The sequence below is a fragment of the Ailuropoda melanoleuca genome, chromosome 8, assembly GCF_002007445.2.
Source record: "Ailuropoda melanoleuca isolate Jingjing chromosome 8, ASM200744v2, whole genome shotgun sequence".
Classification (NCBI taxonomy): Eukaryota; Metazoa; Chordata; class Mammalia; order Carnivora; family Ursidae; genus Ailuropoda; species Ailuropoda melanoleuca.
In genome coordinates, this window is record NC_048225.1 from 125001419 (window position 1) to 125029032 (window position 27614).

The window sequence follows — 27614 nt, forward strand, 5'->3', positions numbered from 1 at the left end:
GTTGAGCCCCTTTTCATGTACCTGTTTGCCATAAATGTATGTCTTCTTCTTCTTTTTTTTTTTTTAGATTTTATTTATTTGTTTATTTGAGAGACAGAGATGGAGCACCAGCAGGGGGAGGGGATGAGGTAGAGGGAGAAGCAGACTCCCTGCTGAGCAGGGAAGCCTGATGCGGGGCTCCATCCCAGGACCCTGAGATCATGACCTGAGCCCAAGGCAGACGCTTAACCGACTGAGCCACCCACACACCCCCATTTGTATGTCTTCTTCCAAAAAATGTCTACTCAGAACCTCTGCCCATTTTTTATTTCTTTATTTTTTTAAAAAGATTTTTTACTTTAACACAGAAAGAGAGAGTACAAGCAAGGGGAGCAGCAGGCAGAAGGAGAAGCAGGCTCCCCGCTGAGCAGGGAGCCCGATGTGGGGCTCCATCCCAGGACCCCAGGATCATGACCGGAAGCCAAAGTCTTAACTGGCTGAGCCATCCAGGTGCCCCTGCCCATTTTTTAATTGGATTTCTTTCTTTCTTTCTTTTTCTTTCTTTCTTTCTTTCTTTCTTTCTTTCTTTCTTTCTTTCTTCTTCTTTTCTCTTCTCTTCTCTTCTCTTTTCTTTTACTTTTTTCTACTGTGGAGTAGAATATTTTGGATATTAACCCTTTATCAGATACATGATTGGTAAATATTTTCTTTCATTCAGTAGGTTGCCTTCTCATTTTGTTGATTGTTTCCTTTCTTGTACAGAATAAACTCATTAATTTTAAAGTAAATTTTCTGTTCTTTAACACATACATTTAAAGTTGACGAAAGAAGAGAATGTACTCTTTTTAAAAAATTTAAAAAAAATTAAAAAAAAATTAAGTAAACTCTAGGCCCAGCATGGGGCTCGAACTCAAGACCCGGAGATTAAGAGTTGCATGCTCTACTGACTAAGACAGCCGGGGGCCCCGAGGAGGGTCTCTTGATATATGCCCAAATCTGTTCAATTTCACTAAAATCTTCAAAGAGACTTTCCAAGCTCAGTTTAGAAAGGCATGTTCACATTGTATCAACTTTTTGAATAAATGTTTTTGCATTTTGTTTTTTGCATTTCTCTCCCAAACCTTTGAAAATATGTTACAGATCCTTAAAAGATCCTTGTTACCCAGTAAGGTGTGGTAGGCAGAATAATGTGCCAGCTCTCCTCCAGATATCTACCTCTCAATTCCCCAAACGTCTAAATATTTACCTTACATGGTAAAAGGACTTTGCAGATATGAATAAATTAAGGATCCTGAGATGGGGAGATTCTCTTGGATTATCCTGGTAGGCTCAACCTAATCCCGAGTCCCCCAGTCAGAGAAACTTCCGCAGTGGAAGGAAATGTGACTGGTGTAAAGTGCTCGGCAGTGTAACGTTACTGGCTCCCAATATGGCAGAAGGGGGCCGTGAGCCAAGGAATATGGTGGCCTTCAGAAACTGGATAAAGGATTCACCCTAGAGCCTTTGTAAGGAATGCAATCCTGCTGACACGTTAGTTTTGGGCCAGTGAGAACTCCAGGGCCCTGAGATAATAAATTTGCTCTGTTTCAAGCAACTAAATGTGTGGTAATTAGTTACAGCAGCAGGAGAAAACGAATACACAAGGCTTGAATCGTTTTTAAATGGACTGTCTCATACTCAGAAGAGTTCAAGTGGGCATGTGTGTTGGAAATGATCTATGAGAAGAATGCAAAAAAGAAACACCGTATCACTGTTGGAAAAACAGAAGTTGTCAACAAGTTTAGGTCCTCTGGAGGCAGCTTTTTCTCTGGTGAGATGTATAATGTGTTTATAATTATATATGCTGCATTACTAGGTCTCTTCCTGGCCAGAGAGAACTTCCGTTTTGGCCAGGCAGTGATAAGAGCAGAATCTCCACTTCCAATTTTACACACAATAGGCGGGTTACAATTTATTCACGGGCTGGCTTCTGGCTTCTTAAACAAATTTCAAACCTCGTTTTTCTTCTACTTTGCAAATCCTGCTGGTGTCGGGCAGCAAAGCGCATCCTCCCATAGAGACTGCAGCCAGCACTTTCCAGTCCTGACCCCAGGTGAGGTGGCAGGAAGGGCCGGTGGAGGGAGGGTGGCAGGCAGCCTTGCCTGCAGCCGCACAGAACGCAGTAAGCTATTGTACGGGTGATACGGAACCACACAAACAGGTTGCGCGGAGTCCAAAATAAAGCGATCCCTAACTCAATTTACTTTTGTAAATCTACGAACCACACGGCCAGGCAGACACAGAGCTAACAGGTCTGATGAGAGAGCCTTGCAAGGGGCTCAAGCTTCAGAAGGCCCTGAAGGCCTGAACTTGAAGCATGGCTAGCTTTGAACTCAGTTCAAACAAAGCCCGGCAGGGCTCCCTTACACGGCACTCAGTCGTTCCTCCCCCCCACCCCCCGCCGCCTCCTGCCTCGACTTTACAACCTTGCCTTCAGAGAGGCCGCCTGGGTTGAGAAAGAACAACTTTGAGCGCGGACGGTGATTCCTCTTGGCCTCAGTCTCCTCTGGGGTGATGGGGATGATTGCACGGAGATGTGGCTGCGAGGACTGGGAGGAACACTCAGGGGAAGCAGCCCGCTCCGCTGCAGGGGCTCACTGCTCCGTCCCTCCTCTCGCTGCTGCTGGGAAGAGGCTGGGAGGAACCGAAAAGCCCTCCCCTCGCTCCCAAGCCCGGAGGGTTGTGCTCCCCCTTGAGGCCTGCCGGGGGCGGTAGCTGCTCCCGCCTCCCCCTCCGATCCCACCTCCAACACTGGGGCCTCCGTCCCGCCCCCGAGTTCTTCTGAGGATCCCAAAGGAGATAAGGCTGGGAAATGCAGAGAAGGAATGTGAGGGCTGCTGGAGTGAAGTCCTTTTAAGAACTCCTGGAGGTGACCCCGCTCCCCTCCTCCCTTCCCCTGGGGCCGTGCACAGCCCTGGCGCCCCAGCTCTGCAGCCAGCCCAGCCCAGCCCAGCCCAGAGTGTGTCTCGGACGCAGCCAAGCGGCTTTGAAGCACTAAAAGCCAGTCGCAGTGAGCTTCCGAAAGGAAAGGCGGGCTGTGAGGGACTGCGGAGAGGCTGGCGAGCGGGAGAGCAGGTCACAGGATCACAGGGTCATCACTGCCCTTTGGCTCCTCGAGGCCCGGGGGGAAAGCGTCCTCGGTGCATGCAGGGGCTTCGTGAGGCTTGGGGCACGCAGGCTGTGGGGGTCAGTTCAGCTCCATCCCTGCGGCTTGGGAGGTATGCGGGCCAAACCAAATGGGGAAAATCATAAAACTGCTGAGACCTCTTCCAGAACAGTCCACACAAACTGGGAACCTTTAAAAGGCAGATTTCCTCAAGCCAGTTCCGTAGATTTCCATTCAGATAGTCTATAGGGCCCACCGTTGTTTTTCATCAACTCCCAGGTGACTGAGCTGGAGGTCTAAGGAACTGCTATCGAAACTGCACACACGTCCTCGAGGCGGTAAGTTCTTTCTGTGGTCTAACCAGACTCTCTCCTGTTGTGAAACTTGTCTCCTCAGATCCAGGGTTGGCTGGCACCTCCTGGGCAGCACTGGGGCAACACTAACCATGGTAACCAGGGGGTGCCCCTGGGCCTGGCTCCTGCAGGAGTGCCCGTAGTTGGACGTCCTGGGCGCATGCCAGGCCCTGGAGGGTTCGGGTTCCGACCCTACGGTTCAGCCAGGGCCGGAGTGAAGAGCGCGCGGGCCGGCGGGGCTCAGTCTTTTGGAGGAGCGGTTCCCAGTCGAGGGAGGGGTTCGTGTTCCCCAAATCGCTGGACGCAGTGTGTGTCCGCCGGAGCCGAGGGGCGGGGCCGGGGGCGGGGCCACGGCGCGCGCTCTCTTGTTGCTATGGTAACGCATCAACACAGAGGGCCCTGGCTGAGGTGTGCGCCTCAGACGCGGAGGAGGCGCAGAGCCAGGGCGAGCAGCTGAGATGGTGAGGTCCCGAGAGGACCAAGGAGGGTGGCCTCATGTGTCCTGAACCGGGTTGGGGTTCTGAGCGGGGAGAGCGGGGCGCTGGGGAGGGCAAAAGGTGAGTCAGGCTCTTGGGTCAGAAGGCCCAGGGGCAAAGAGGACACACCTGGAAGAAGCAAGGGAAGTCCCGAGGAGGGTCCACGGGAGGAATTAGGGGTGGGGTTGACGGGGATTGAAAACGTGGGGGGGTGCTAGCCCGGGAGTTGTGGAGAAAGGGACGTTCTCTTCCCTCTCCATCAGGCTAGAGCCTCCACGGGCTGGGGGTAATGGGCGGTGATGTGCGACAAACACGGGTGAGGAGGCCACATGCCGGGGTTTAGGACCTGCTTGGCCACAGATAGCAGAGTGACAATGCTTAAGTCACCTACTGTCCCTGAGCCTCAGGTTTCTCTTCTGTTGGTGGGGCCTTGGCTCACTCAGTAGGGCTCAACAAGTATTTGTGAATGAATGAATGAATGAATGAATGGGTAGGTCTAGGTTTGGTACCTCCAGGGTAGAGATCGGTTCTGCTCTGACAGGCTTGGGGTTCCCTGGGGTGGGAAGGACCACGGAGTGGTGAGGGTTGACAAGGGTACCAGGCCTGGGAGGAGCTATGAAGAGGTGTCTGGTTTCCAGAAAGGAGTGTGTTGGTCCCTGAGGGATAAGGGAGTGGGACGGAGGATAGGCATTGGAGCCTCAGAGTGCTAGAAATAACCTTAGAATTTCTGGGACACACCAGGGGGCAGAGATGGTGCCCTGGGTATTCTGCGGACACATTTCATGCCCATAGGTCATGCTGCTTTTCTAGGGCTCAGTGGTTCAAATTCAGGGTCTCCAAGTAGGGATTTCAGAAGAGCTTTGTTAATTTTACACAAACGTCTGCCTTGGGCTCAGGTCATGATCCCAGGGTCCTGGAATCGAGGCCCGCATCGGGCTCCCTGCTCAGTGGGAGCCTGCTTCTCCCTCTCCCTTTGCCTGCTGCTCCCCCTACTTGTGCTCTCTCTCTCTCTCTGTTAAATAAATAAATCAAATGTTTAAAAAAAATTATGCACAAACAAGTCTCCAACAAAGAGCAGCCCCCAATTTCTGAGGACTCCCTGTGCTATGTAAGGGCTGCTCAGGGCAGGGGTTCTGCCTGCTGACTGAGGCTTTCTGAGATCCCTTAGATAAGACTGGGCCTGCAGGCTCCTTTGAGAAGCAGTGGGTCGAGTGGGTGATCTCTACTCTTCTGGCAGGTTGTGTGTGTGTGTGTGTGTGTGGCTGTTCACTAGCTTTTGAGACTGTTGGAGGAGTGGGGAGACGTGCTGGTGGCAGCAGGGAGGCAGGGGCTCACAATGAGGCAGATTTCCAGGACTCTTTTATAAAAACAATGAATACCACCGTCCTCCAGGAGGAGGGCCGGGACCTCAGTACTGATTAGGATGCCACCTTCGGATGCATCCCGCTGATGGCCGACCTTGCCTCCCATTTGAGGAAAGAGGTGGCCTGAGTGGATCATTCAGTAAAAGGCAGGTGCCCGGTGCACGAGAATCCTCACATTCTTGGTAACCGAAGCCCACGGAAAGGGAACTAGAATTGGGCCAAGAGCTGGAAGCCTGCCTTTGCTGGCCCGTGATGAACATGGAGAACGGGATGTCAGGGTGAAGAGGACACTAGGAAGGTCTTTGCTTGGTTGACAGGTGTTACAGTTCCGTCAGGGAAACTCCACAGCTGTCTGCACCTACCCTGCACCTGGATTGGAGCTGAGCGTACTGGATCAGGGACATCCGAGGTTGCAGTGTTTAAGGGCCACACCCTTCTGTGTTCAGAGTCAGGCACCAGCCTCACGGCTAAGTTTTGTTTTCAAACAAATACAGTGTGTTACCTATAAAAATAGTTACCTACTCAATCGCAGAAAAGTATTCACTGCGAGAACCATCTGAAGATGATAATATTCACCCAAAATTTCTGTTCAACATTTTTTGGTGAATGTTCTTTTAACACGCACTCAGGGTACATACCCTTCAGACATTTCTGCAGGGAATACATGTGTCTTCTAACCTGCTTTCTTCTAAACTTAATATATTATGGAGATTGTCCTATATCAATGACAAAGTGAAAATCACCCGAATGACCAGCTAATCTTTTGGCATCGGAGTCTCTCCCCAAATTCCTAGCAGTGGTCAAATTCCTGTGGTCCTGCGGTGGGAGGGTATTTGAAGAGAGGGAGTCAGCTGGGTCAGCAAGATGAAAACATCAAAACAGGGCTGGCATCTTTATCTGTCCCCCTCCTCATCTTCGCCAGTGGAACTAGGGACTGGACGGGCTTGTCTCTGGATGCCGCTCACCCTCTTGGGGATATTTATTTGGTCATGCAAGAAGTCAAACCAGCCCTTCCCTTCCTGAAAGAACCTTTTGGCTACTGTCTCTGGCCAAAAGAGGGATCTAACTTTCCATTTCTGCTTGGTTCTTCATTTTTTCGAGTGCAGTTACACAGTGACCTCCCTAATCCTTCTTGTTGCTCTTGGCTGAAGTCGAGGTCGTAACTGTGATGCGTGGCTTGTGGCTTCAAAGTCAGCATTTCCCCAGTGAGGTTTCTCAGCCACCCAGCCCTAGAGAGCTCAGTGCTTCCCTCTGCCCTGCCTGGCTGCCACTTCTCTGTGGTCATCCCTTTTCCTTCCTCTGTTCTGACTTCTAGGCTCTGGCCATGGAGTATCTTTTGAGTGATTTCCTCTTGACCTGGGTGCCAAGGGTGCAGGAAAGAGGCGACGGGGTCTCAGCCCTGGGGAGCCTGTTGTCCGGGGGACACCTGAGCAAAGGGCAAACCTGCAGGAGCCCTTGAAAAGAAACAGAACACATGCAAAAATAGTAATAATACTTTCCATCTGTCTTCCAAAGCCCTGTCACTACGTTCTTTTCCACAGTGATTTGGAAAATGCGGAGTCGGGGAGTGGCCTGGAGTCAGGCGTGTTCTGGGGAAAGCTTCCCCCTCAAGCTGGCCTGAGGCCCTCGAGAGTCACCTTGCTTGGTTTCATTCCTTCGTGCTTCATCAAATGCATGTCGAGCTCCTCCGATGTGCCAGGCACCACACCTTTTTCCTTACTTAGAGACAGAACTCACACCATCCCTGCTGATCCAGAATCTTCCACCTTTTCCCTCCCGATGCTTTCCTTCAGTCCCACCTACTGCAGGTTCATTTCATTTCCTCTGATTCTATTTTTGGTGGAAAGGGGAGCAGTAGCTCACCACCAGCCATATAATAACCCTTAGAGTCTGTTATTAGGCATCCTCGGGGCTGCTACATTTACCTTTTAACAAATCTGAGCTTTCCTGCTCCTCTGTATTGGGGCTGCCTGAGGCTGTAAAGAGAGGCTCCCCCTGTAAGCCTGTTGCTGGCTGGGCCCGGCAGTGAGCGGAAGGGCCCGAGCAGCAGCGCTTGCTGGAGAGTAATCGCCTGATTTAGGGGGAAGACTCATGCATGTGGAGCGGGTGCCGGGGAGCCTGGTTGGTCTGGGTGGAGGGGAGCGAGCTTTCAAAACACACTGTCCAGGGCTTAGTGACCTGGAACGACAGGGTCCATCGCCCTGTCTACACTGTCCTCTTGACGGCTGCTGATTCCCAGGCTTTGGAGACCCAAAGTGAGTAGCTCATGCCGCCGAGGAATCCCGGCTTAGAGACGGGGACAGGTTGGCTCTTCCAAAGGGAGATTTGGACCAGCGTGAGAGTAAGGCCAGCGCTGCCCCGCAGTCCTCGCGGAAGTCACCTCCTGGAGACACTCGTCTTGGGGTTGAGCTGGGCTTTGGGAGTGGAGGTTGTGTTAGTGTTGGTGGGGGTAGGCAATAGAGCCAGGACTCTGACTTCAGTACGAAGGCATATTGGAGGGGGGGGATTTTGGAGAGCTCCGCGCTGGGAAACTATGCTGGAAAACAGGGACCAAGGGAGGCACTGCAGCTGGAACCGGGGGCCAAAATCATAAGCCAGACCGGGCAAGGGCCCTGGCTGCCCCGTGGCACGCCCAGCCCTGGCAGCTCTGTGGGCTGCTGCTGCGGCTCTTATCAGCACGGCCCCAGACGCCCGGCCGGCCGCCACGCCGCCTCGGCCAGAGCTCCCCTTGGCTCTCCTGGCGCCACCAGCTCCCCTCCATTCTGCGGCTCAGGGGATTGGACTGGTGAAGCCGAGGCCCTTTGCCCAGGCTCAGAAGGCACATAGCTGCCGTTTTTACCGTCTGTTGTCGGAGAGGGCCTTATCTCAACTCATTAGATGAGGAATTGTCCCGATATAGGAAGACGCTGGCTGGTTAAGAGCGGACTGGTGCGCGCTTTAGGGGTCCCAGGAGTGAAAGCCACCAGTGGGCACCGTGAAGCAATCACTCAGCTTTCATCCACTGAACTTTGTGCCAAGCAGCGGGAAAGTGCTTTTCCATCCACAATGTCCTCTGGTCCCCACCATTACCTTGCGAGCTTGTGGGGACACGGAGGAGGTCAGATAGTGGCGTTAGTTGTGAAAGGGATCTCAGAGCTCAGGCTGAGAGGCTTGGAGGTGGACAGGATGCTACCTTTCTGGGGAGGCAGCCCAGATGGCCTCACAAGAGAGTGTCCTTATGGGAAATGGGGGCCAGGATGACGATGACATCCTCTTGCCATCCCCACTTCCTTCTTTGTCCTTCTGTACCACACAATGACCTGGCCGATTTCAGCCCGGGGATGAGGAAATGCTCCTGCCCCGACGACGCCCCGCTTCTGCGGGGTGTCTTTACATTTCAGGGCTTACCCGGTGCTTTCCCTCGGTGGTTTCCCCACATGCCCACCCGCTTCTCCCGACCTCGGGCTGGTGAAGTGTTTACCTTGCCCAGGGTCTAGCCGAGAACTCGGCACTGATGACCTGAACTTTCTGCCTCTCTTTGCAGCCACTAAGCACCACGGATGTCCTGAGCTCCTCTTCCACGACTTCCAACAGGTCGAGGAATAGGACTCGCTATCGGACCAAAGCTGTGAGCTCCCAGGTGGATGAGAGCCTCTTCGGAGGGGTCAAGGTAAACCTCACCCAGCCCCTTCAGGTAGCTGGCCCCTGGAGGCAGTGACCCGGACTGGTGTTGGTCAGGATGAAGCCAGCACTGGGCAAGCTGTCCCCTCTCCCAGGTGACTCTCAGAGGGACATCCGAGCAGCTGGACGCTGGCATCTAGTGGGGCCCCCGTGAACAGGGGCACCTGGCTCCCTCCACCCCTGCAATCTTCACATCTGCCCTGCATTTAAAATCTGTTGTAATGTCGAGGAGGGCCCTNTCTGGCATCTAGTGGGGCCCCCGTGAACAGGGCTCCCTCCACCCCTGCAATCTTCACATCTGCCCTGCATTTAAAATCTGTTGTAATGTCGAGGAGGGCCCTGCTGCTGAGAGCAGATCATCGCCCAGTGAGTGCCCCAGGATGAAGACGTGGGAGGGCCACGGACCGAGCTTGCAGCCCCGGAGCGACATATTGCCCCTCCATCCAAGAACAGCATTAGAGAAAACCGCAGATCCTCAACTGGCAGGGCTCATTCGCTCTGGGAAACCCCTAGCAGGTCTCCATGTGCAGGTGCCGTCCCCACTAAGAGGCCGACAGCTTCTCCCGTGTGGAGAAGGAGAGCTAGCTAGAGCATGGCTTGGAATATTCTTGGTACACGGGAAGTGCAGCAGGTGAGAAGGAAGAGAGGCAAGGTCAGAAGGAGAATGGGACACGGAGAGAGGGCAGCGAGAGATAGAGGGACAGAGGGACAGAGAAAAGGACAGGAAAGATGCCAGGAGCGGTGTGAGTGCTGGTGTGAACACCTGTGCAGTGCGCAGGTGGCCGGAGCCCAGCGGATGTCTGTACTCCTTGCTGTCCTCACTGTGAACCAAAAAGAACTTTCCAGGGGCGTCTGAGTGGCTCAGTCGGGTGAGTGTCTGACTCCTGGTTTCAGCTCTGGTCTGATCTCAGGGGTGTGAGATCGAGCCCACCTCCCCACCTCCCCACCCCCAGCCCTGTGATCTGCAATCCACAATCCACGGGGAGTCTGCCTGCGGAGTATTTCTCCTGCTGCCACTGCCCCTCCTCCACTTGCCCGGCTACTCTCTCTCTCAAGTAAATAAATAAATCTTTAAACAAACAAACAGGACTTTCCAGAGGGTTTAAGACAGGCATCTTTCTCCATTTATTTATTTTCTTTTTTCTTTCTCTCCCTCTTCCTTCCTCCTCCCTCCCTCCCTCCCTTCCTTCCTCCTCCCTCCCTCCCTTCTCTCTCCCTTTCTTTCTTTCTTTCTTTCGTTCTTTCGTTCTTTCGTTCTTTCTTTCGTTCTTTCTTTTTCTTCTTTCTTCTTTNCCGCACACAAAGGGAGAAGCGGACTCCCGACTGAGCAGTCCCGATGTGGAACTTGATCCCAGGACCCTGGGATCCTGACCTGAGCTGAAGGCAAACACTTCACTGGCTGAGCCCCCCTGGGCGCCCCACCTCTATCCATTTGGAAGACCCCCATCTGCATCAGGTTTTCTACCGACAGGGAAAGAATCGAAGGGACGCACCTTGACTTACAGACAGGTTTTGTGTTTGGCCCCTGGGGTGATGGGTGATGAAGGTTTGGAAATGGCAGAGTTCTCCAGGAGTCCTCCAGCCGGCTCCTGGGAGGGGCCGTAAGAGAAACGCCTGTTCCTGGCCCTTTCCTTGGTCTCCTTGCTGGGGGAGTCAGAAGTCTCTCAGCCGGCGGTAGGGGGCAGAAGTGGTCTGTGGCGCGCCTGAGTCGCGCCCTCTTGGAAGCAGATGGACAGAAGGTGGCAGCAGCGCTCTGGGGACGGTCCGTGCCAAGGGAGCTCAGCACCAGAAGGACCTCCACAGAGGCCGGCTCAGGCCTCCACGTGGGATCATGGTCACTGCATTCATGACAAATGAAATTCTCTCCAGTGTTCAACATTTTCCTGAAATAAGTGGTTTCATTTTCTTATTATCTGACTCCTTCACGGTCAGAGTATTTTGAAAAAAATCATGCATTTAATATGTATTCCTGCTAATTCTGACTCCCTGACTTCCTCACCACATTCCATGTGAGGGTGGGTCTCCACCAGGCCGTTTGGCCATTTCTAACCTCCTCCATATGATTTTTTCAGGGGGACCAAAGTAAATTAATCATAAGGAAGGATTAAAAATTCCGAATATCATAGATTGGATGAGTCTGTAACGAATTGTATTATCTCAAACCACAATGTGGTCCAAGAGAGATCATTATTTCTTCTTTCATAAATCATGGAGGGAGGAGAAAGTAGAGACCCCAGATTTTCATTCCTGATGGTTTTAGCAGCTCCCCTCCCCATCCATCCAGGAGTATTTGCACAAGACATGGGAAGGAGGCCTTGTTCTCAGAGGAGCTGGTCGGTAAGAACGCATGCAAGCCAGATTCAAGCACAGAGCACCATGCCCTGGAAACTCTTGGTAGTCCCGTGATCTGGGCCCCCTCCAGCCTTCTCTGCCACTGGATGGGGTGGAAGAAAGAGGGGAAGTCTGCCCTTGAAGAAGTTGGCACTGGCCACAGGATGTGGGCTGACCAGCTTCTAAGTTGTCCTTCCTGACCCCACAGCCTCAGGCCCAGAGCGACAGCCCCATCGTGCTCCTTCAAGATAAGCATGCCATTCGGAAGACTCTCACTGCCCTGGGCTTGGAAAACAAGCCAGAGACCATCCAGCTCGTCACCCGGGACATGGTCCGGGAACTCCTGTGAGTACCCAGGGCGCAGTGCCCTGCCTTCCCGTCCAGCCTGCAGTTCTGCTGAAGACACGTGCAGGGAGAAGGGGTATCTGGTCCAGCCCGGCTTCTGTCCTACTCATCTCCCCTGTTCGATTCCTAGCTCTCCTTCCTTGGCATCTTGGCCTCTCTTGTTTCTCCCCCTCTTGTATTGATTCTTGCCTTTGCCTTCGACCCCCAGCTTCTCTTCCTCTTCCCTGTCTCCTGGCTGTGGTGGGACCCATGGGACTGCAAGAGGGGCCATGCTGGGTGGGTCTGCTCTGAGCCCCCCCTTAGTGCTCTTGGTAAAGGGAAATGGTCCAGATGACTCAACTCCTTTTGGCGGCACCAAGAATCTGAAGTAAATGGAAACTGACCAGATGCTAACGGCCCCTGGCTTCTTCCCAGGCTCTGAGGCCAGAAGAGGAAATTCCCCGGGGCTCTCGGGTTCCTTTGGGACAGGCTCAGCATGGCTTCCTGACTGCAGCTGCCCCCCTGCTCGGCGCCCCTGTGGGTTAGGCCTGTAGCTCAGCAGTGGGAACTGAGCTGTCGCTGGGGGCGGCGGGGGCTGCTTAGCTGCACTCTTGGAAACCATCCTCCCAACTCTGGCTCCGCCTGTGGAGGACTTGAACTCCCAGAAGTGCTGCCTGTGTAGTGAGCTAGGGTAGCACGGCTGCATGGCTGGGACACGGCCCCAGGAGAGAGGTCTGGTCAGCCCTGCGGGGAATGACCATTCATGGTCTGCTGTCCTGCAGCCACTTGGGGGCAGAGGAAGGGTTCCTTCTTGGAGTGTTCTATTCCTGCAAGCTCGAGATCAGTCCTGGTCATTCCAGGTCCCGGGCCAAGCCCCACGTCCACTCACAAATTCAGTCCTCCTCATAGACTGCCCCCCCAACACACACACACACACACACACACACACACGTTTTATGAGGTGAGATTTCACTTCCTGTCTCGCACAGTCTGCGTCTTGTTGCCGTGTCCCTGTTAAACGGCCTCACCCAGAAGCAGCTTTATTCCCAGCCCTGCTGCTCCCGCCGCCTCCTTCAGTGTCTGTCATTTGTTTGTAATCATTATAATTAGCTATTGGTTTGTTGAGTGTGCTGGGCGGCTAGGAGGAGGGGTCCACGGACGTGCCTCTGACTGTTGTTGATCAGAGATTTTAATTAATATTTAGGGTTCAAAGCTTCTCTCTGGGCCGGATGGACAGGGATGCTTAGGCTTCTCACGGCATCAGTTTCAACCTTGTCTGGCGTCCCCCCTGCCCTTTCTATGTCATCCTGGAGGAATAAGCTATTTTTAAAGTCCGGTTCACCAGCGTTGTTTTGAGCTCTCTCTCTGGGCCTAGCGCGGTACGGGGGGCTAGGCGGCCAGTGGGGTCGGCAGAGGCTGCGTCACGGCGGAGCCTGTGGTCCCGCACATGGGCCATGCCTGGGGGTGGGGGGCACAGCCCAGGCCATGAGAGCAGAGCGGGGTGGCCTCTCGGCCTGCTGGGGGGATGGAGGACAGGGTCTCTGAAGGCTGCGTGGAGAAGGTGACATGCACGCTAGACCTTTTAGCAAAAGCCCTTAAAATATCTCTGTTTGGCCCGTCCCTCACCTGGGACCCCTTCTCCCCAGTGGGCCCGTGATGCAGCAGGCGGTCTCTTCTGCCTTCCGGGTGGCACTGTGGGTTGCTGGCAGTGATGAGGGAGGGGCGGGGGGCCGAGCACCGGCAGCGCGCAGTGCCGAGAGCCTCCCTACTCCTCCCCACTGACTGTTCATCCCCTGGGGCAGCGTTCCCGCCAAGGATCCCTCTGGGGAGTCCCTCATCATGAGCCCCGAGGAGTTTGAGCGCATCAAATGGGCATCCCACGTCCTGACCAGAGAAGAGCTCGAGGCCAGGGAGCAGGCCTTCAAGAAGGAGAAGGAGGCCATCGTGGTAGCTGCCCTCCCTGAGCCCTGATCTCTGCGGATGGGAGGGGGGTGCTCTAGTCTGGGGGCCCTGGAAGGAGGCGTGAGTGTGTGCTTCATGGAGACCAGAGACATGCTAGGATGGACACCAGGCGTGGGAGCAGCTGGGGCGCGGGGCAGGGGTGAGGACAAAGCCCGGCTGAGAAACATCTGGGTTCTGCTAGCATGACGGGCGAAGCCACCTTGGGGGTCCTCCTGGGTGGCCCGTGGTAGCATGGCCAGCGCCCAGGGCAGTCCCCCACTGATCGGACTGTGTCCCGTAGGACGCAGTGACCAAGCGCAAGAAGATCATGAAGCAGAAGGAAATGGTGTGGAGAAAGAGCGAGAAGCTCAGTGACCTAGAGCAGGAGGCCCACGAGAGGGCCCAGAGCCTCCTGCAGAGAGCCAACAATTTGCGCCTGGAGCAGGAGGAGGAGCTCAAGGACATGAGCAAGGTGGGGACTTCCTTCCTCCCTCCTTCCTCTGCGGACTCGGGGCCACTCCCCCTCCCTCCTCTTAGGCTCAGAAGGACTTGGGGCAAGGAGGGGGGGACAGGGGAGGGGCTGGTGGAGAGGGGGGTTGCTGTGGTCAGAGGGAGGACTGGCCTTGTCACATGCTAGCTGTGTGACCTTCAGCAAGTCACTCACCCGCCCTGGGCCTCACTTTCTTCATGTGTCAAACGAGAGTGGTAAAACTACTTAGCAGGGTGATCGGGGCCTGAGCTGAGCTATGCGAAGTGTGGACCTGCCCTCTGTGTCTCTCCTGCCGGGAACTGGCTTCTTGCAAAGCTCCCAAAGTGCTTCCTTTAGCTGAGAGCGTGAAGACCAGAGGCTCGGTGGATTTTTTTGTTTGTCATTTGCATGTGGTTCACTTCCCAAGCAAATGAGCACACTGACTCCCAGCCCTGTCGTCTCTGCCTTCTCTCCCAGGTTGATCTGTCCTCATGCCTCCTCTTAATTTTCCAGAGCTTTCACTTGGTGGTTCTTACGGATGGCTGTCCCCTGATGTGTCATGTTGGGCTCTTCCAGCTTAGAAATCTAGTGGCTTGGCCTCGGCACGAGGGTTTTAGTTTCTGTGAGAAGTAGAACAGAGGGTCTAATGTTGGGGTTCATGGGTCCCTAAGGGGGACCTTGGGCCTCCAAAGTTTTATGGAAATTTTATGTGTGTGTATGTATGTAAGTGAACCTTAAGGAGGACAGAGCCCATTGCTTTCCTCATATTCTCAAGGAGTGATCCATGGCCCCCAAAACACGAAGACCCAATACCCTGAAAGGTACTATTGCAGCTTCTCCTTGCACAGACGAGCACTTTGTAGGAGCCCAGGAAGTGTTAGTGTAGAGTTGTACTCAGGGAAGGGGAGCATAAGAATGCTCTTGCTCCCCCCCACTTGTGCGTGGCTGTGTGCGTGTCCAGCACACTCGGTACCCTGCTCCCATTTCTCCCCTCCAGCTTCCACACCCCATGGTGCATCCCTCCCCATCCTTGTGCCTAGACCTGGTGCCACTGCGTCATTTCCCCCTCAGATCATCCTCAATGCCAAGTGCCATGCCATCCGGGATGCCCAAATCCTGGAGAAGCAGCTGATTCAAAGAGAATTGGACGCAGAGGAGAAGCGCTTGGATCAGATGATGGAGGTGGAACGGCAGAAATCCATTCAACGGCAGGAGGAGCTGGACCGGAAGAGGCGGGAGGAAAGAATCCGGTAAAGCGGAGGTTTTGGCATCTCCCTCACGTCATTTCCATGGGTCTTTAGGTCCCAGTAGCTTTGCCAAGAGGGTAGAGAAGAGAAATGGTCATTACCACCGTCTATTATGATCTCAAAACCTTATGAAGAGATTCATAGGACCACAGAGCTTCTCCAAGCTGAGTCCTCTGATCCTAACAGGTGCTTCACAATCTGGCCCCAACGCAGCCTCATTTCCCACTTGTTCCTGCTGTCCCTTCCGCACTTCACCGTCCCCCAGCACGCCTGCACTCCTCACGGTTTATGCTTTTATTGTCCCTTCTGCTTTGAATACTCTCCTCTTTCCTTTTCCCCTGGAAAACACTTTCTCTTCTTTTAGTGTGTGGCTTTGCCGTCACCTCCTCCGGAAAGCCCTCTGCCTTCCACAGGCAGGCTCGGGGACTCCGTTCTCTGCGCCCCGCGACGCCGTGTTTATACTCCAGAACATGGCTTCTCACACTGGGCTCTCTGGCCCTCCCCAGACTACGCACTCACGGAGGACAGCATTCCTGTCTTAATTCATTTCTGTAGCCCCTGGACCCAGTAGACTGCTTGGCGTGTAGCAGGCACGTAACACACGTGAGGGTGATAAATCCAGTCCCCTTCCTTTTGCAGAAAAGGACAAGTAAATTTACCCGAGGAGGCAAGTTATTTACCAAATTTACCAGACAGGTAAATTTACCAAAAGGACAAGTAGATTTACCGGAACAAGTAAATTCTAGAACCACAGTGTCCCAGATCGAGAACATCAACCACATAATGTGAGAGTGACCTTGAACCACACTGACTGGCTCTGCTCTCTCCCCCTCTGATTCTGTGCTCTTGAGCCATCCGTCTCTGTACTTCCAGTAGGTACCTGCTGGACTGTAGTAGGCTCCCTATAAATGTGGATTTAATGGCTAAGTGGCTCTCCATCTTCTGCATAAATAGCTCCAATTAAAGAAAAATCTCTGCCTCATTAGGCCACTCTAATGATCTGAGCTGGTCCTTATATTGAGCCCCAGCCTGCTTCCATGTAACTCTTTTACTCATTCCTCCTGTGTATTTCATCTGGAGTCATGAAGCCATTCAAGGGCTCCACCTGAATGGGAATCTCATTGTCCTTCCTCTCGATTCTTACCCTAACCTGTGTCTTCTCTCATTCTCCCAGCCTTTACTCATACATCATGGGGTCTGGATGCCTCTGAGTTTATTGTCATCCTGACAGCACATAGGGAGTCACTGCAACAGCACTGATTGTAGACTCTGGGTCCTCTGCTTTTCAGGGTTGAGCAAGGGCATCGGTGAGTGGAGAGGCTTGTTCAGACCCAGACCTTCCGCCAGCAGTGGCAAAGCCGTGGCACGTGAAATAGGGCCTAAGATAGACAGCTAACGAAGGGGTGTAGGAGGTGGGGGGGAGACAGGACACGCTGGGTGCTGGCAGAAGCACCGGAGGAAGGAGAGGCCCCGGACTTTCTAACTGTGAAGCTGGCATTAGAGGCTAGCTCCCCATGATTGCTCGGAGGGGGGGGCTTGGGAGGTGGTAGGATTTCAGAAGCTCTAGACACACGAAAGGCAGAAGGTGGGGTGCATATGTAGGGTGCACTCTTGGGCAAACTAATGAAGAAGGGGAATCTCAAGAAGGGGAGCTTGAAAGAGGAGAGGACAGCCTTCTCGTGACACTTGACACACGAGAAGGACTTTGGTCTGGGCTCATGAAGAGTAGCGATGTGTAGGGGGCACTTGTCCAATTGTCCCTGGACACCTCCCATCTTGGGGGTGATTTGGGTGGAGGTTGCAGCAGAGAAACGTGGACGTGGGTTTCTAAGGCCCTGCGGTACTGTTCACTCCTAGAGGAAGACGGCACATTGTGGAACAGATGGCAAAGAACCAGGAGGAGCGGTCGCTGCTTGCCGAGCAGCGGGAGCAGGAGAAGGGGCAGATGCTGGAGTACATGGAACAGCTCCAGGAGGACGATCTGAGGGTAACAGGCCGGACAGATAATGCCAAATTCCACCAGCAACAGCAGCAAAGCTCTCCGAGATTTGGGGGTATCAGGGTGTGGACTGATTTTTCTGCCAGGCACATGCTCATTTCGCAACACCATCGCCCTCAGCTTTTGTGGCCGTGTTGAACGTTCATCTGGCTGTGGCGCCGTACCGGGGGATGAGCAGGGACTTGGACAGACCCTGCTCCTGCATCCCGGGAACTTGTGGTCCGAGACCAACACATCCATGGGCGTGGACACAGAAAGGAAATAGACAGCTATGTGCATCGCACAAATCGCCATAGGGATGTTTTATAGTCTTCCTGCAGCTATTTCGGGATGGGATACACTTTGTTGATGTCTTAGCCCTGTCTTAGGCTCAGACTCCCTGCTGTTCCCACACTCCAAGTACACAGCATCCGAGTGTGGTTAACTGTGTGGAGAAACCAAACCTTTTTTCCCTGTAAGTCTAGATAAAATTAGTAGGCGTATCCATTGCAAAAGAAATGATGACATGCCTGTCTAAACCAAACAGACTTAACCCTCTTCTGTTTGCCTGCTCCCGTCTATTGCAATACACAAGGGCCCCTCGCACAGTGGGGGACAAAGCCAGCCTTTGGGGTGTTTATTCTTCTGCCCCCCTCAGTTTTTTACCTTTGAAAATTTTTATACACACAGACAAGTTGAAAGAATTGTATCACACGCAACCACGCTTCACCTCGATTCATGATTGTGAATCTGCCTTAGTTGCTTGTCTCTTTTTGGATCATATACTTATTTCTGTTAAACTATTTGTCAGTGAGTTGCAGATAATCTCGACACTTTGCGACTGAATGCTTCAGCCCTCATCTCTGAAGAACAGAGATGCCCCCTTTCCAGTCATCAGTACTGAAATCTCATGCCCTCATCAAAAATGGAATCCAAGGATTCTGTAACATCATCTAACACTTAATCCACATTCAGATTTCCCCAGTTGTTCCAAAAACGTGTTTTCGGTTTTCTTGTTTTTCCAACCAGGATCCAATCAAGCTCCCTGCCTTGCATTCACTTAAGCTTCTTTCATCTGCTTTGACCTAAATGAGTTCTCTTGTTCCTTCCTTCCTCCATCTTTTGGCGCTGGTATTTTGAAGCACCCAGGCCAGTTGACTTGAAGAGTTTCCCTTTTCTGCTCTGTCGGATTATTTCCTCAGGGTGCCATTTAGCTAGTGGGACATGTATTCTTGAATTTTTCCCCTCTTCCCCCACGTTAATGGATGATGGGGTTGTCATCTCCCAGTGATTTGATGAGGGAGTGAAACAAACAAAAAGTGCAACCTGAAAAGTACGTAAATAGGCAAAGAAGTAAGTCAACACACGATTAAATATATGTCCTAGATCAGTATTCAGCAGGTTTTCTCGTCCTGCTGGTCATTGGGATTAAATAACGCACGGGTACCAAGGGCAGGCCTAAATCTAGTGGGAAGCAGGTAGAAAGTAAAGGAAGAAAGGGAGAAGGGGAAAAGGAGTGGAGAGTCACTGGGCCAGGTGGGGAAAAGTGGGGTGAGTGAAGAGGTAGGCACGGGGAGAGTGAGGGAATGCTGGCCGCCATGACTCACGCACCACAGGCCGGGTGGGAGGCAGGCAGCGCCGTGCCGATCTGGTACGGAAGGCGCTCCAGGAGGCCTGAACGTGGCTGTGAGTCAGGCTCGGGGCGAGCCAGCAGAGTTGTCTCGGATGAGTCAGGGCAGAAGCTGGGCTGAGGAGGAGCCGGGTGGGGCATAGCCTTTGAGGAATGGAGGGAGCTGGAAGCAGTGTGTGTGGGGGGAGTTGTTGGGTGGAAGAATTTGAAGGAAAGGGTTGGAGATTGATGGGAGGATGTATTAAGGCCAGCTGTGCAAGCTTCTACACTGGGACCTGAGAATGTGCTTGCTCTGACCTTCAGAGGCTTTGAAAGGCTCAGGCTCCTTCCTTAGAAGGGATCTTGTCGCTCAGGGTCACACTGGTACCCTGACCTCCATCATTCATTGTCTTTCTCTGTGTCTACCATCGTTTCCCTTTTTCTTACATGCCACTCACTTTGGTTCCCCCTTTCCCTGTTTTAGCTGATTGAGTATTTGCTGTTTTGCTCGCAGTGGGCTACACATGTTGCCAGGAAAGACAGGAAGCGTGACATGGTTCCCGTCCTCTGGCTGAGATAGGACGAACACCCAAGAATGAATGGGACCTACAAAGCAGTGCCTAAGCAAACCCCGGGAGGTGTGGCACCATCTTAAGTGCAGAGGGAATTCGGAAATGAAGAGAGAACTGGAAGTTGGGGCAACCTCTCCGAGAAGATCGGAACTTTAATTTAGAAAGACCAGGTCTCAAAATTCTGGCACTGGATTTTGTTAGCCTGATGGCCCTGGACAAGTAAATTCGGGGCCTCAGTGTTTTCATCTGCACAAGAGAGCTAACAGATTCTACCTTTCAGGGTCGGGGATATATTTGGGTTTCAGAGATAGGCTATCTAAAGTGCCCAGCAAATAGAAAATACTCAATTAGGGCAATACTTTATTATTATTTCAATCATTACTATTGAATAGAGACCAGAAGCTAGGGTTTGACGAAGAGAAGGAAATTGAAGGCAGGAGAAAAGACCAGGAACCATGGGTAGGACTTCGCATGACATGTGGGAGACACCGGGGAGAATTTTAAGAGCCTTCACTTCCCTGAGAGTGTATAGAAATCATCCGAGTCCGGGCTGCCACCAAGCCAAGTGGGTGCAGACTGCAAAGAGGCCATTTGGCTGCGAGGGGTCGTTGGGGACGCTTGCAAGAGCTGCTTCGCCAGCGCTAGTGGCGGCAGCTGGCGTGCAGGTGGTGTGCGTGCCCCTGCCTCTGTGTCTCTGTCCTTCTGTCCTCGTGTCTCTGGGTCTTGTCCCCTTCTACTTGGAGGCTCTCTTCCTTCTGACGGCAGGACATGGAACGGAGGCACCAGCAAAAACTCAAGATGCAAGCTGAGATTAAGCGCATTAATGACGAGAACCAGAAGCAGAAGGCCGAGCTGCTGGCTCAGGAGAAGCTGGCGGACCAGATGGTGATGGAGTTCACCAAGAAGAGGATGGTAGGTTTCTGATGCCTGGGACTTCTGGCCGCGGGGAGCGGCAGGTCTTAGATCTAGGGGACTCATGACAGGAAGCCACGTGTCCGTTCCAGAATTCATGTCTTTCGTTCAAGGGCCTGGTTCCTCCTCCTCTTCATCTTGGCCACTGGTTCCTTAATGGAGAGTGGACTGAAGGGACACCCAAATTAGGGCGTTATATCCTCGTTAACACCTTTGATTAGAAGTTGGATGAGGGCCAGTAGAGGCCGGGAAGAAAATGGAAACTATTGGGGAAAGTAAAGTTTTTGTGGATTCCTCGTGAAAAGCATAATTACAACCCCAGTGATCGTGGGTCACCTGCCCCATTAATTTCTTGTGAAAATTTCTGTATTGGGCATCCTGTACCGGGGCTGGACTCTGAGAGCACAGCTTCTCCCAGCGCTGTTGTGGAAACCGTAAGCACACACGCACCGAGAGCGACACCGCTCACGGTGATGGGGAGATGCTGCTCACGCCGCACGGACTGACTCAGGAGTCAGGCTGGGTAACGGAGTGACTGGGGTCAGGGACGAAGGGAGGGCGAGGAAAGCTTCTAAGGAAGCCAGTTGAGAGGGAGTGAACATGGGGTTACGTAAAAGGAGAAGGAAGGACTGAAGGCAGCGGCAGGAAGGTTATTCAGTTCTTCATGTGTGGGTACTGCCTCCCCCACTAGTTTTGAGGCTCCATGGTGCAGAGAGCACATTGTACTTCTCTGGTAGGGATGACAGGCAGGGGATGGGTGCACTCTGAAAAGGCATCTTTGATATGCCTCTATGCTCCGAACGCAAACCACAGAAAATGAAGCTCAACAAAGCTTATGTTTTGGCTGTGGCTTCCTTACTGGACACTGGGATATGCAGGCAACAGAGCAAGAACACAAGATGGGGGACGTGGGTGGTTGGTGCCTAAGAACCATCGTCCAGCTGCCGTTCGTCGAGTGCGTAGACACGCACGGCTCTGTGCTGTGCTTTACTGTGTGTCTCGCTGAACCATCACAACGCCTTGTAAATCCCGTCACTGACTGATTCAAAATATCCTGAATGCTTCCCTGGGTGTCCAGTATGGGACTGGGCTGAATAATGCTGTGGACTTTGTGCGGAGCTCAGCCGCCGCTTCCCCGGATGGCTGGAGGTGGTGGAATGAGCCGCTCAGCTGTAGGGAGCTGGTGAGCAGGTGGGCTGGCTGTGGCAGAGTCGGTGGGGCCACAGTGAGAGAGGAGGTGGTGAGGAGACAGGGAGCTGAGAGCCGTTGTTGGGGGACACCTCAGACCTTGAGCAGAGCTGGAAGCCTGGAATGAGGAGGAGTCACTATAGATTTCTGAGACTAGGGCTTGTCTTCATATGTGGAAAGGACATTGGTGGGAGGAGCTGGGACAGGCCGGCAACCTGCAAAGGGGTGGGGCACTTGGGGAGGCCCGCAGCCTGCCATAAGTACCGCGTACATCACAAGTCCGTCTCTGACCTCATGGGGGTCTCTGCTCTTGCAGCTGGGACTTCCCCTGTAGAGCTCAGAGGAGAGACTGATTGTGGAAGCCTCCAGAGTTCCCTGCCCTGCCGTCTAGGGCGAGGTGGAATGGAGGCCAGCTTTGACACAACCACCTGTACCCAGCTCCCAAGCAGGCACCTTGCTGGGCTGCCCAGGAGTCTGGCAGGTAGAACGATGGCTGTGGAACATTCTTTATGGGAGGGTCACACGGCCACCCAGCTCAAGCCATTAGTCTTATGACTACCCAAGACTGGTAGTTGGGAGGCTGGGTTTGGGAAGATTTTAGGGCTATGTCTGCTCTTCCAGAGAAGTGGCAAAGGGAGCTAACTTTGATGGTTCACTCCTTGCGTATCTGCTAACCGCAGTGGGACAGCCCAAAGCATGGTTGGCCGTTCGCCCAGGGACTAATGAGATAACTTCCACCTGCTGCACTTTACAAGACAGGCAGGGCGCCCCAGTTGTTACTTGTAGAAATGTGGCCCAGTGGCCTTGCAGCTTAGACATTGTCTGCAATGCAGTGGAAGGAGCGTGAAGGCTGGGCTTGGGATACCTGTGTTCAAATCCTCTTTGGATGAGTTGACGAGCCATGTGATCTTGGGCAGGACCCTTGATCTGAATGAATGTCAGTTCCCTCATCTACAATACTGGTCTCCCTCTGGGATCACATAGGAGGGAGCATTTTATAAACAATGAAGCATTTGCAATGCTAATTGACTTTCTGCATGCATTGTTAGTTATTTTGCCCTACCTTGAAAAGAGTCCAGGGGTGATATGGGAGATCCTGGACGGACCGGCAGGGACTTTGTTTCTCTGCAAGGCTGGGGCAAGGGGAGCTGTTCCAAAGGACCTTTTCTTCCTGGCAGGCTCGAGAAGCAGAGTTTGAGGCTGAGCAGGAGAGACTGCGGAGGGAGAAAGAGAAGGAGATCGCCCATCTGAGAGCCATGCAGGAGAAGGCCCAGGATTACCAGGCAGAGCAGGTACCTACGTGGCCTTGGCTTCCTTGGCCTCCCCAACCCCCTTAACTATTCCCTTGACAGCCTGCAGAACCGACCTGAAGGACAGAGGTGCGGAAGAGGGGGTGCAGGCTACCTAGACTTGAGTAGGTTGAGGGCGAAGGGTGGGCTGCCCCCAGTGCCTGCGGCAGCGAGGACCGGGCAGGGCTTTATGTGCTGAAGGATCAAGAGAAGGTTTTTGGCTGCTACGTAAGGAACGTTTGACCGTAACTCTCACTGAAATATGTCACCGACTGAGGCATCTCCATCTTAGCAGTTTTAACATGAGAGGCGACTTCAGACTGCCTGGAGCTGTTGGAGGTGGAGGGAAAGAACTGGGATCAGTGGTGGGGGAGGACAAGCCAAGACATCTCAGGATATCTTCCAACCAGAAAGTTCTACCAGATTCCATGTACTCTTTCCTGCAACAATCTTGCTGCCAGAGAAATTCATGGCACTCCTCAAAGCAGGCTGTGTCAGAGTCTGCAGTCAGGGTCTTCCTAGGTGCCTGGTCGGTTCCGAGGTTGGTATGCACCCTCTCGGGTCTCCCCACCCTCTCTTTTCCCAGGATGCCTTGCGGGCCAAGCGCAACCAGGAGGTTGCTGACAGGGAGTGGCGCAGAAAGGAAAAGGAAAATGCACAGAAGAAGGTGGAGACAGAGGCCAAACTTCGCAAAACCCGGCTGGAGCAGGTGGCTTTCAAGGAGCACTCTCTGGCCGTTCAGGTGCAACGGGACCGGGATGAGTTCGAGAGGATTCTTCGGTAGGTGGGGCTGGGCACCTTGGCTTCCTCTCCTTGTGCTGTGGCAGCGATGGCCCCTACTGGGTGGAGAGGACCTTGCTGGCATGTCCATACAAAGATGTGCATTCTTCTTGCCTGGGATGGCGGAGTCTTTCCAACTAGATGGACAGCTGAAATGTGCAAAGAGAAGAATTGAGAGCCAAGAATTTTCTGATCAGGGATTTGGGAATAGCATCTGGACGTTATCTAAGGGATTGGGTATTATTGGAATTATTTGTCCTGGAGGATAAAAGGTGTGAGTACAAGTATATGTCTGGTCCCTCTGCCCTCCCCTGACTCCATATCCCCTGCGAGTTAGGGATGAAGCTTCAGCTGCGAGGTTGAGGAGAGATAGAGAGAACTTCAAACACCAAGGTTGTAGGTCACTGGAGAAGGGCCTGGGCTGGGGGCTGGGGTCTTTGCCATTCATCTGGTAAATATGTATTAAGCACATAAATCCAAGAATCTGTGCTGGATGCTCTGGGAGATATTAGAGGTGAACAGAATGCTGTCCTTGCCCAGTCACGTGGGAGGATATGGAAGACTCATATTTGGATGGACCTCACCTGTATTTATCCATCTTGCCTGCCTTGCCAGCTCTCCATCCTTTTATTTTTGTTCTCTTTTGGCTCAATGATAATTCCCACCCATAAGTGGAGGTGAAGTGTTCACATCTGTCCCATTGCCCGCCCCATGTCCACCCCCAGGGCTGCCAGCAGCCACAGCTGCTCTGGCGTCCATCAGTCAGATCTGCCACCGCCAGACCGGGCCCCTGGGGTGTTCCCCTGGTGCTAACTGTTCTGGACTAACTGGGAACGACTCCTTTCTTGCTCTGGTTCAGAATCTGTAAGATCAGAAGCTTTCAAAGGAAACAAACAAAACAAAATTGGAATGGCAGGTATGGATACAAAATTACAGAAATTATGCTCAAGGGAGTGGAGATTCAGTGGTGCAGCCCGGCTTTCTGGTCTACCTGCTCTCAGTCCCTGGCATGGCCCCAGGTATTTCCATGCCAGACCAGCCCTGGGCCCCCTCCAGGGCCCCTAGCCAGAGGCTGAGCAGACATGTAGGAATCTCCATCCTTGCCAGAGCCGGGTCCCTGGTCTTTTACTGGACTGTGGGCCCCCAGCCTGTCCCCACTAGCTGCAGCCCCCTTTGGCTCTGTGGCTTTTCCTGCCCTCAAGGGTCATGCCACCATCTCTGGAAACCTGCTGAAGGAGGCAGCTGCTTTAACGGCCCCACAGATTCTGCCCCTGGGCTCCAGACTACCTTTCAGATGCCCGCCCTCACCGGCCTGTATGCTCTTGGACATCTATGTTACATTTAGCAGGCACTAATAAATATTAATGGAAAGAAGTGAAGGGTCCTACTTTTGCCACTGACCCATTTGTCCCTTCTTTGCTATGTTTGCCCAAAGCATATGGACTAGGCAGTTATTAAAGTGAGACCAGGCCTTTGGAGATGTTCAACTTCACCTGATGTTCTAGGTTGGCATCTGGACCTGGTGTCTCCAGGGCCACGTGACCACCAGGGCGGGTGTCTTCAAGCGCTGGGCGTGTCTCTGCTGGAGCCAGCAATCCGACTTTTCCTACTTCAAAAGCATGATCTCGTAGATGGCCTCTATATGTGCTTCCTGCTTCTGGAAAGAGGGATGCCTTTGCCTGGCAGCTCACTGACTAAGCAGAGATAGCTGATCTACCCTACCCGGTGGCTCTTAGAAATGCCCGGAGCTCTCATAAAGTCCTGCGGGCAGGCTCCACCCGCACAGATTCTGATGTAACTGGTCCGGGTGAGGCCCCGGGAAAGCAGCAGGTTTTGGAAGCTCCCAGGTGGCTATAATGCAGCCAGGCTCCAAGGTCACGGCCCTAACCCCGCAAAGTGACCAGTTCCCCATTCAGATTTCCAGCTGCCTGGCAGCCCAGGGGCTCCCTAGTGACACATGCAGGCTCCCGTTTCCAGCCTGTTTGCCTGATATGAAACAACAGAACAGCATTTTCTATATAGGAAAATACGAGGGCAAGGCGAAGAGGTGGGGCTTCCTGCTGTCACAGAGGTGTCTGAGCGGTTGGGGTTTGGAGTCTAAATGCAGAGGGGTGATGAAGTTGATAGGTGTCTCCTTGCAGACTGGGGGGCTCTGTGGCAGGTGCAGGGTGGGGAGGTGCCTGCAGGTGTGCAGGAGTTCCCGAGAGTTGAGAGGATGCCAGTGTTTCATGCGGCTAGGAGATAGCTGGCCAGAGGGACGTGAGTAAGTGACTTTTGGGAGCTTTGTGGGGTACCAGTGCCCTCAGGGCAGGGAGCAGGTGAGAAATCCCTGCCCAAGATGATTTTACACGTTGTTATTGTTTTTGGTTATGTCGCGAGAGAACTAAGATGACAGCTCAGAGTGGCCGAGCTCAGCATTTCCCCTGAGATGTGAATACATTTCATTTGAGGTTTTTTGGCTCCTGTCTGACCCACATGGGCCACTTTCTCCAGGATATCGGGGCCCATGAAAATCCCCTTGCAAAGAGGATCCTACGAAGAATCCGGAGAGCTGGAAGGGCAGGGGCCAACTCCTTCCTTCTTCCAGCAAGTAGGAGAGCTAGCGTTACCGACACCAGCACTTTTCCCCTCTGAGCATCCCCTTTGCAGTTTTGTTAATGTCATTATTGTTTGTGGGAAGGAAGGGAGAAAGAGAAAGAAGGATACCTTAGAACCAGCTAGAGAGGAGCTGTGCATCGTTACAAAAGAGAAGAGTTGGAATAATAGCTTCCAGTGGGTGAAACCCTGAGTATAGGCAGCTATGTAATTTGCAGGGCCTGGTGAAAACTGAGAGTGTGGGATCCCTTGTTCAAAAAGTATTAAGAATTTCAAAACAGTGACAGAAGAGCACTAAAGCAAGCGTGGGGCCCTTCCAAGCATGCCCCTGACATGCAGTCCCGTGGCTGCGGTGCAGGGCCCGGCTGCGGGAGGGATGGCATGCACAGGGGCAGCTTGGAGGCTGATCTCTGAGCCGCAGGAGAGGGTGGGAGACCACAGCCCCCTGAAGCACGTGTCCTGGGGAAGCCCTTCCAGAAGGCTCGCCCAGTGCCTCTCCTCGCTGGGCCAGCTCGGCCTAGTCCATTCGGCAACCGGTGTCCCTCCTCCAGGGCTCAGAGAGAGCAGATTGAGAAGGAGCGGCTGGAGGAGGAGAAAAAGGCCACGGGGCGCTTACGGCATGCCAACGAGCTCAGGCGCCAGGTGCGCGAGAACCAGCAGAAGCAGGTGCAGGACCGCATTGCCACCTTCGAGGAGGGCCGGCGCCTCAAAGAGGAGGCCCAGAAGCGGCGTGAGCGCATTGATGACATCAAGAAGAAAAAGATTGAAGAGCTGAGGTGCGCTGCAATCCCTGTGGCCCACCTTCTCTCCCCTTCCCCGGACGCAGGGAGGTGACAGGAGCTCTGGGAGAGCCCTTTCTCCTGACTTGAGGCTCACCCAGGCTGTTGCCCTCTGAAGGGGGCTCTGGCTGAAGGCTCTGGGACCCAGGCTGCCTGGCTCTCTGGGAACTCCGAGGCAGGGGGCTAGAGCCTTGAGGGGAGTGTGTTTGGGGGATGGATTGTGGGAGCAGGGGTGGGGGTGCAGGCCTCTAAGTTCCTGCTTCCTGCGGCCGCCTCTCCGGTCTCATGCCCCCCTCACACCTGCCCCGTGTCCCCCCTGCAGAGCCAGCGGCCTTCCTGAGAAGTACTGCGTTGAAGCTGAGCGCAAAGCTAACATCCTGCCAGCCGCCTCTGTGAACTGAGGGGAGCCTCCGTGTCCCCAGGGACGCCTGCAGGGGACAGCTTCTGCCCAGTCTCTGGGCGCCCGTAACTGCCGCTAACCTAGACATTTTATAGTTACAGATTAAATTTATTCTACTTCAAGGAACAGCCCAGCTTTCTTGGGGGGCTGCGGCTGCCGGGGGTACTGAGCTGTGAGCCCAGGGGGCTATGGGAGCCGGGGCCGTGGGTGGCGTGATGCTCTG

At 53.4% G+C, this 27614-nt stretch overlaps 1 protein-coding gene across 9 annotated transcripts; it reads left to right on the forward strand.

The window, feature by feature from the left end:
- The first annotated feature begins 1929 nt into the window (after nucleotides 1-1929).
- Nucleotides 1930-27507, forward strand: CFAP45 (cilia and flagella associated protein 45). 9 transcript variants are annotated; one of them, XM_034667305.1, is made up of 14 exons: nucleotides 1930-2071; nucleotides 3404-3462; nucleotides 8841-9170; nucleotides 9274-9507; nucleotides 11517-11653; nucleotides 13435-13579; nucleotides 13875-14045; nucleotides 15114-15292; nucleotides 17147-17276; nucleotides 20214-20360; nucleotides 22727-22840; nucleotides 23424-23617; nucleotides 26764-26988; nucleotides 27314-27507. In XM_034667305.1, exons 4-14 carry the CDS (start codon nucleotides 9358-9360, stop codon nucleotides 27390-27392), a joined length of 1671 nt encoding a protein of 556 aa, XP_034523196.1. In that variant the 5' UTR covers nucleotides 1930-2071; nucleotides 3404-3462; nucleotides 8841-9170; nucleotides 9274-9357; the 3' UTR covers nucleotides 27393-27507. The 9 variants fall into 9 exon arrangements, with proteins under 9 accessions (XP_034523196.1, XP_034523197.1, XP_034523202.1 ...); XM_034667306.1 differs by lacking the exon at nucleotides 1930-2071 and having other exon boundaries at nucleotides 2580-3462; nucleotides 8841-8966; nucleotides 9073-9170; XM_034667307.1 differs by lacking the exons at nucleotides 1930-2071; nucleotides 3404-3462 and adding an exon at nucleotides 3905-3938.
- The last annotated feature ends 107 nt before the right edge of the window (nucleotides 27508-27614 follow it).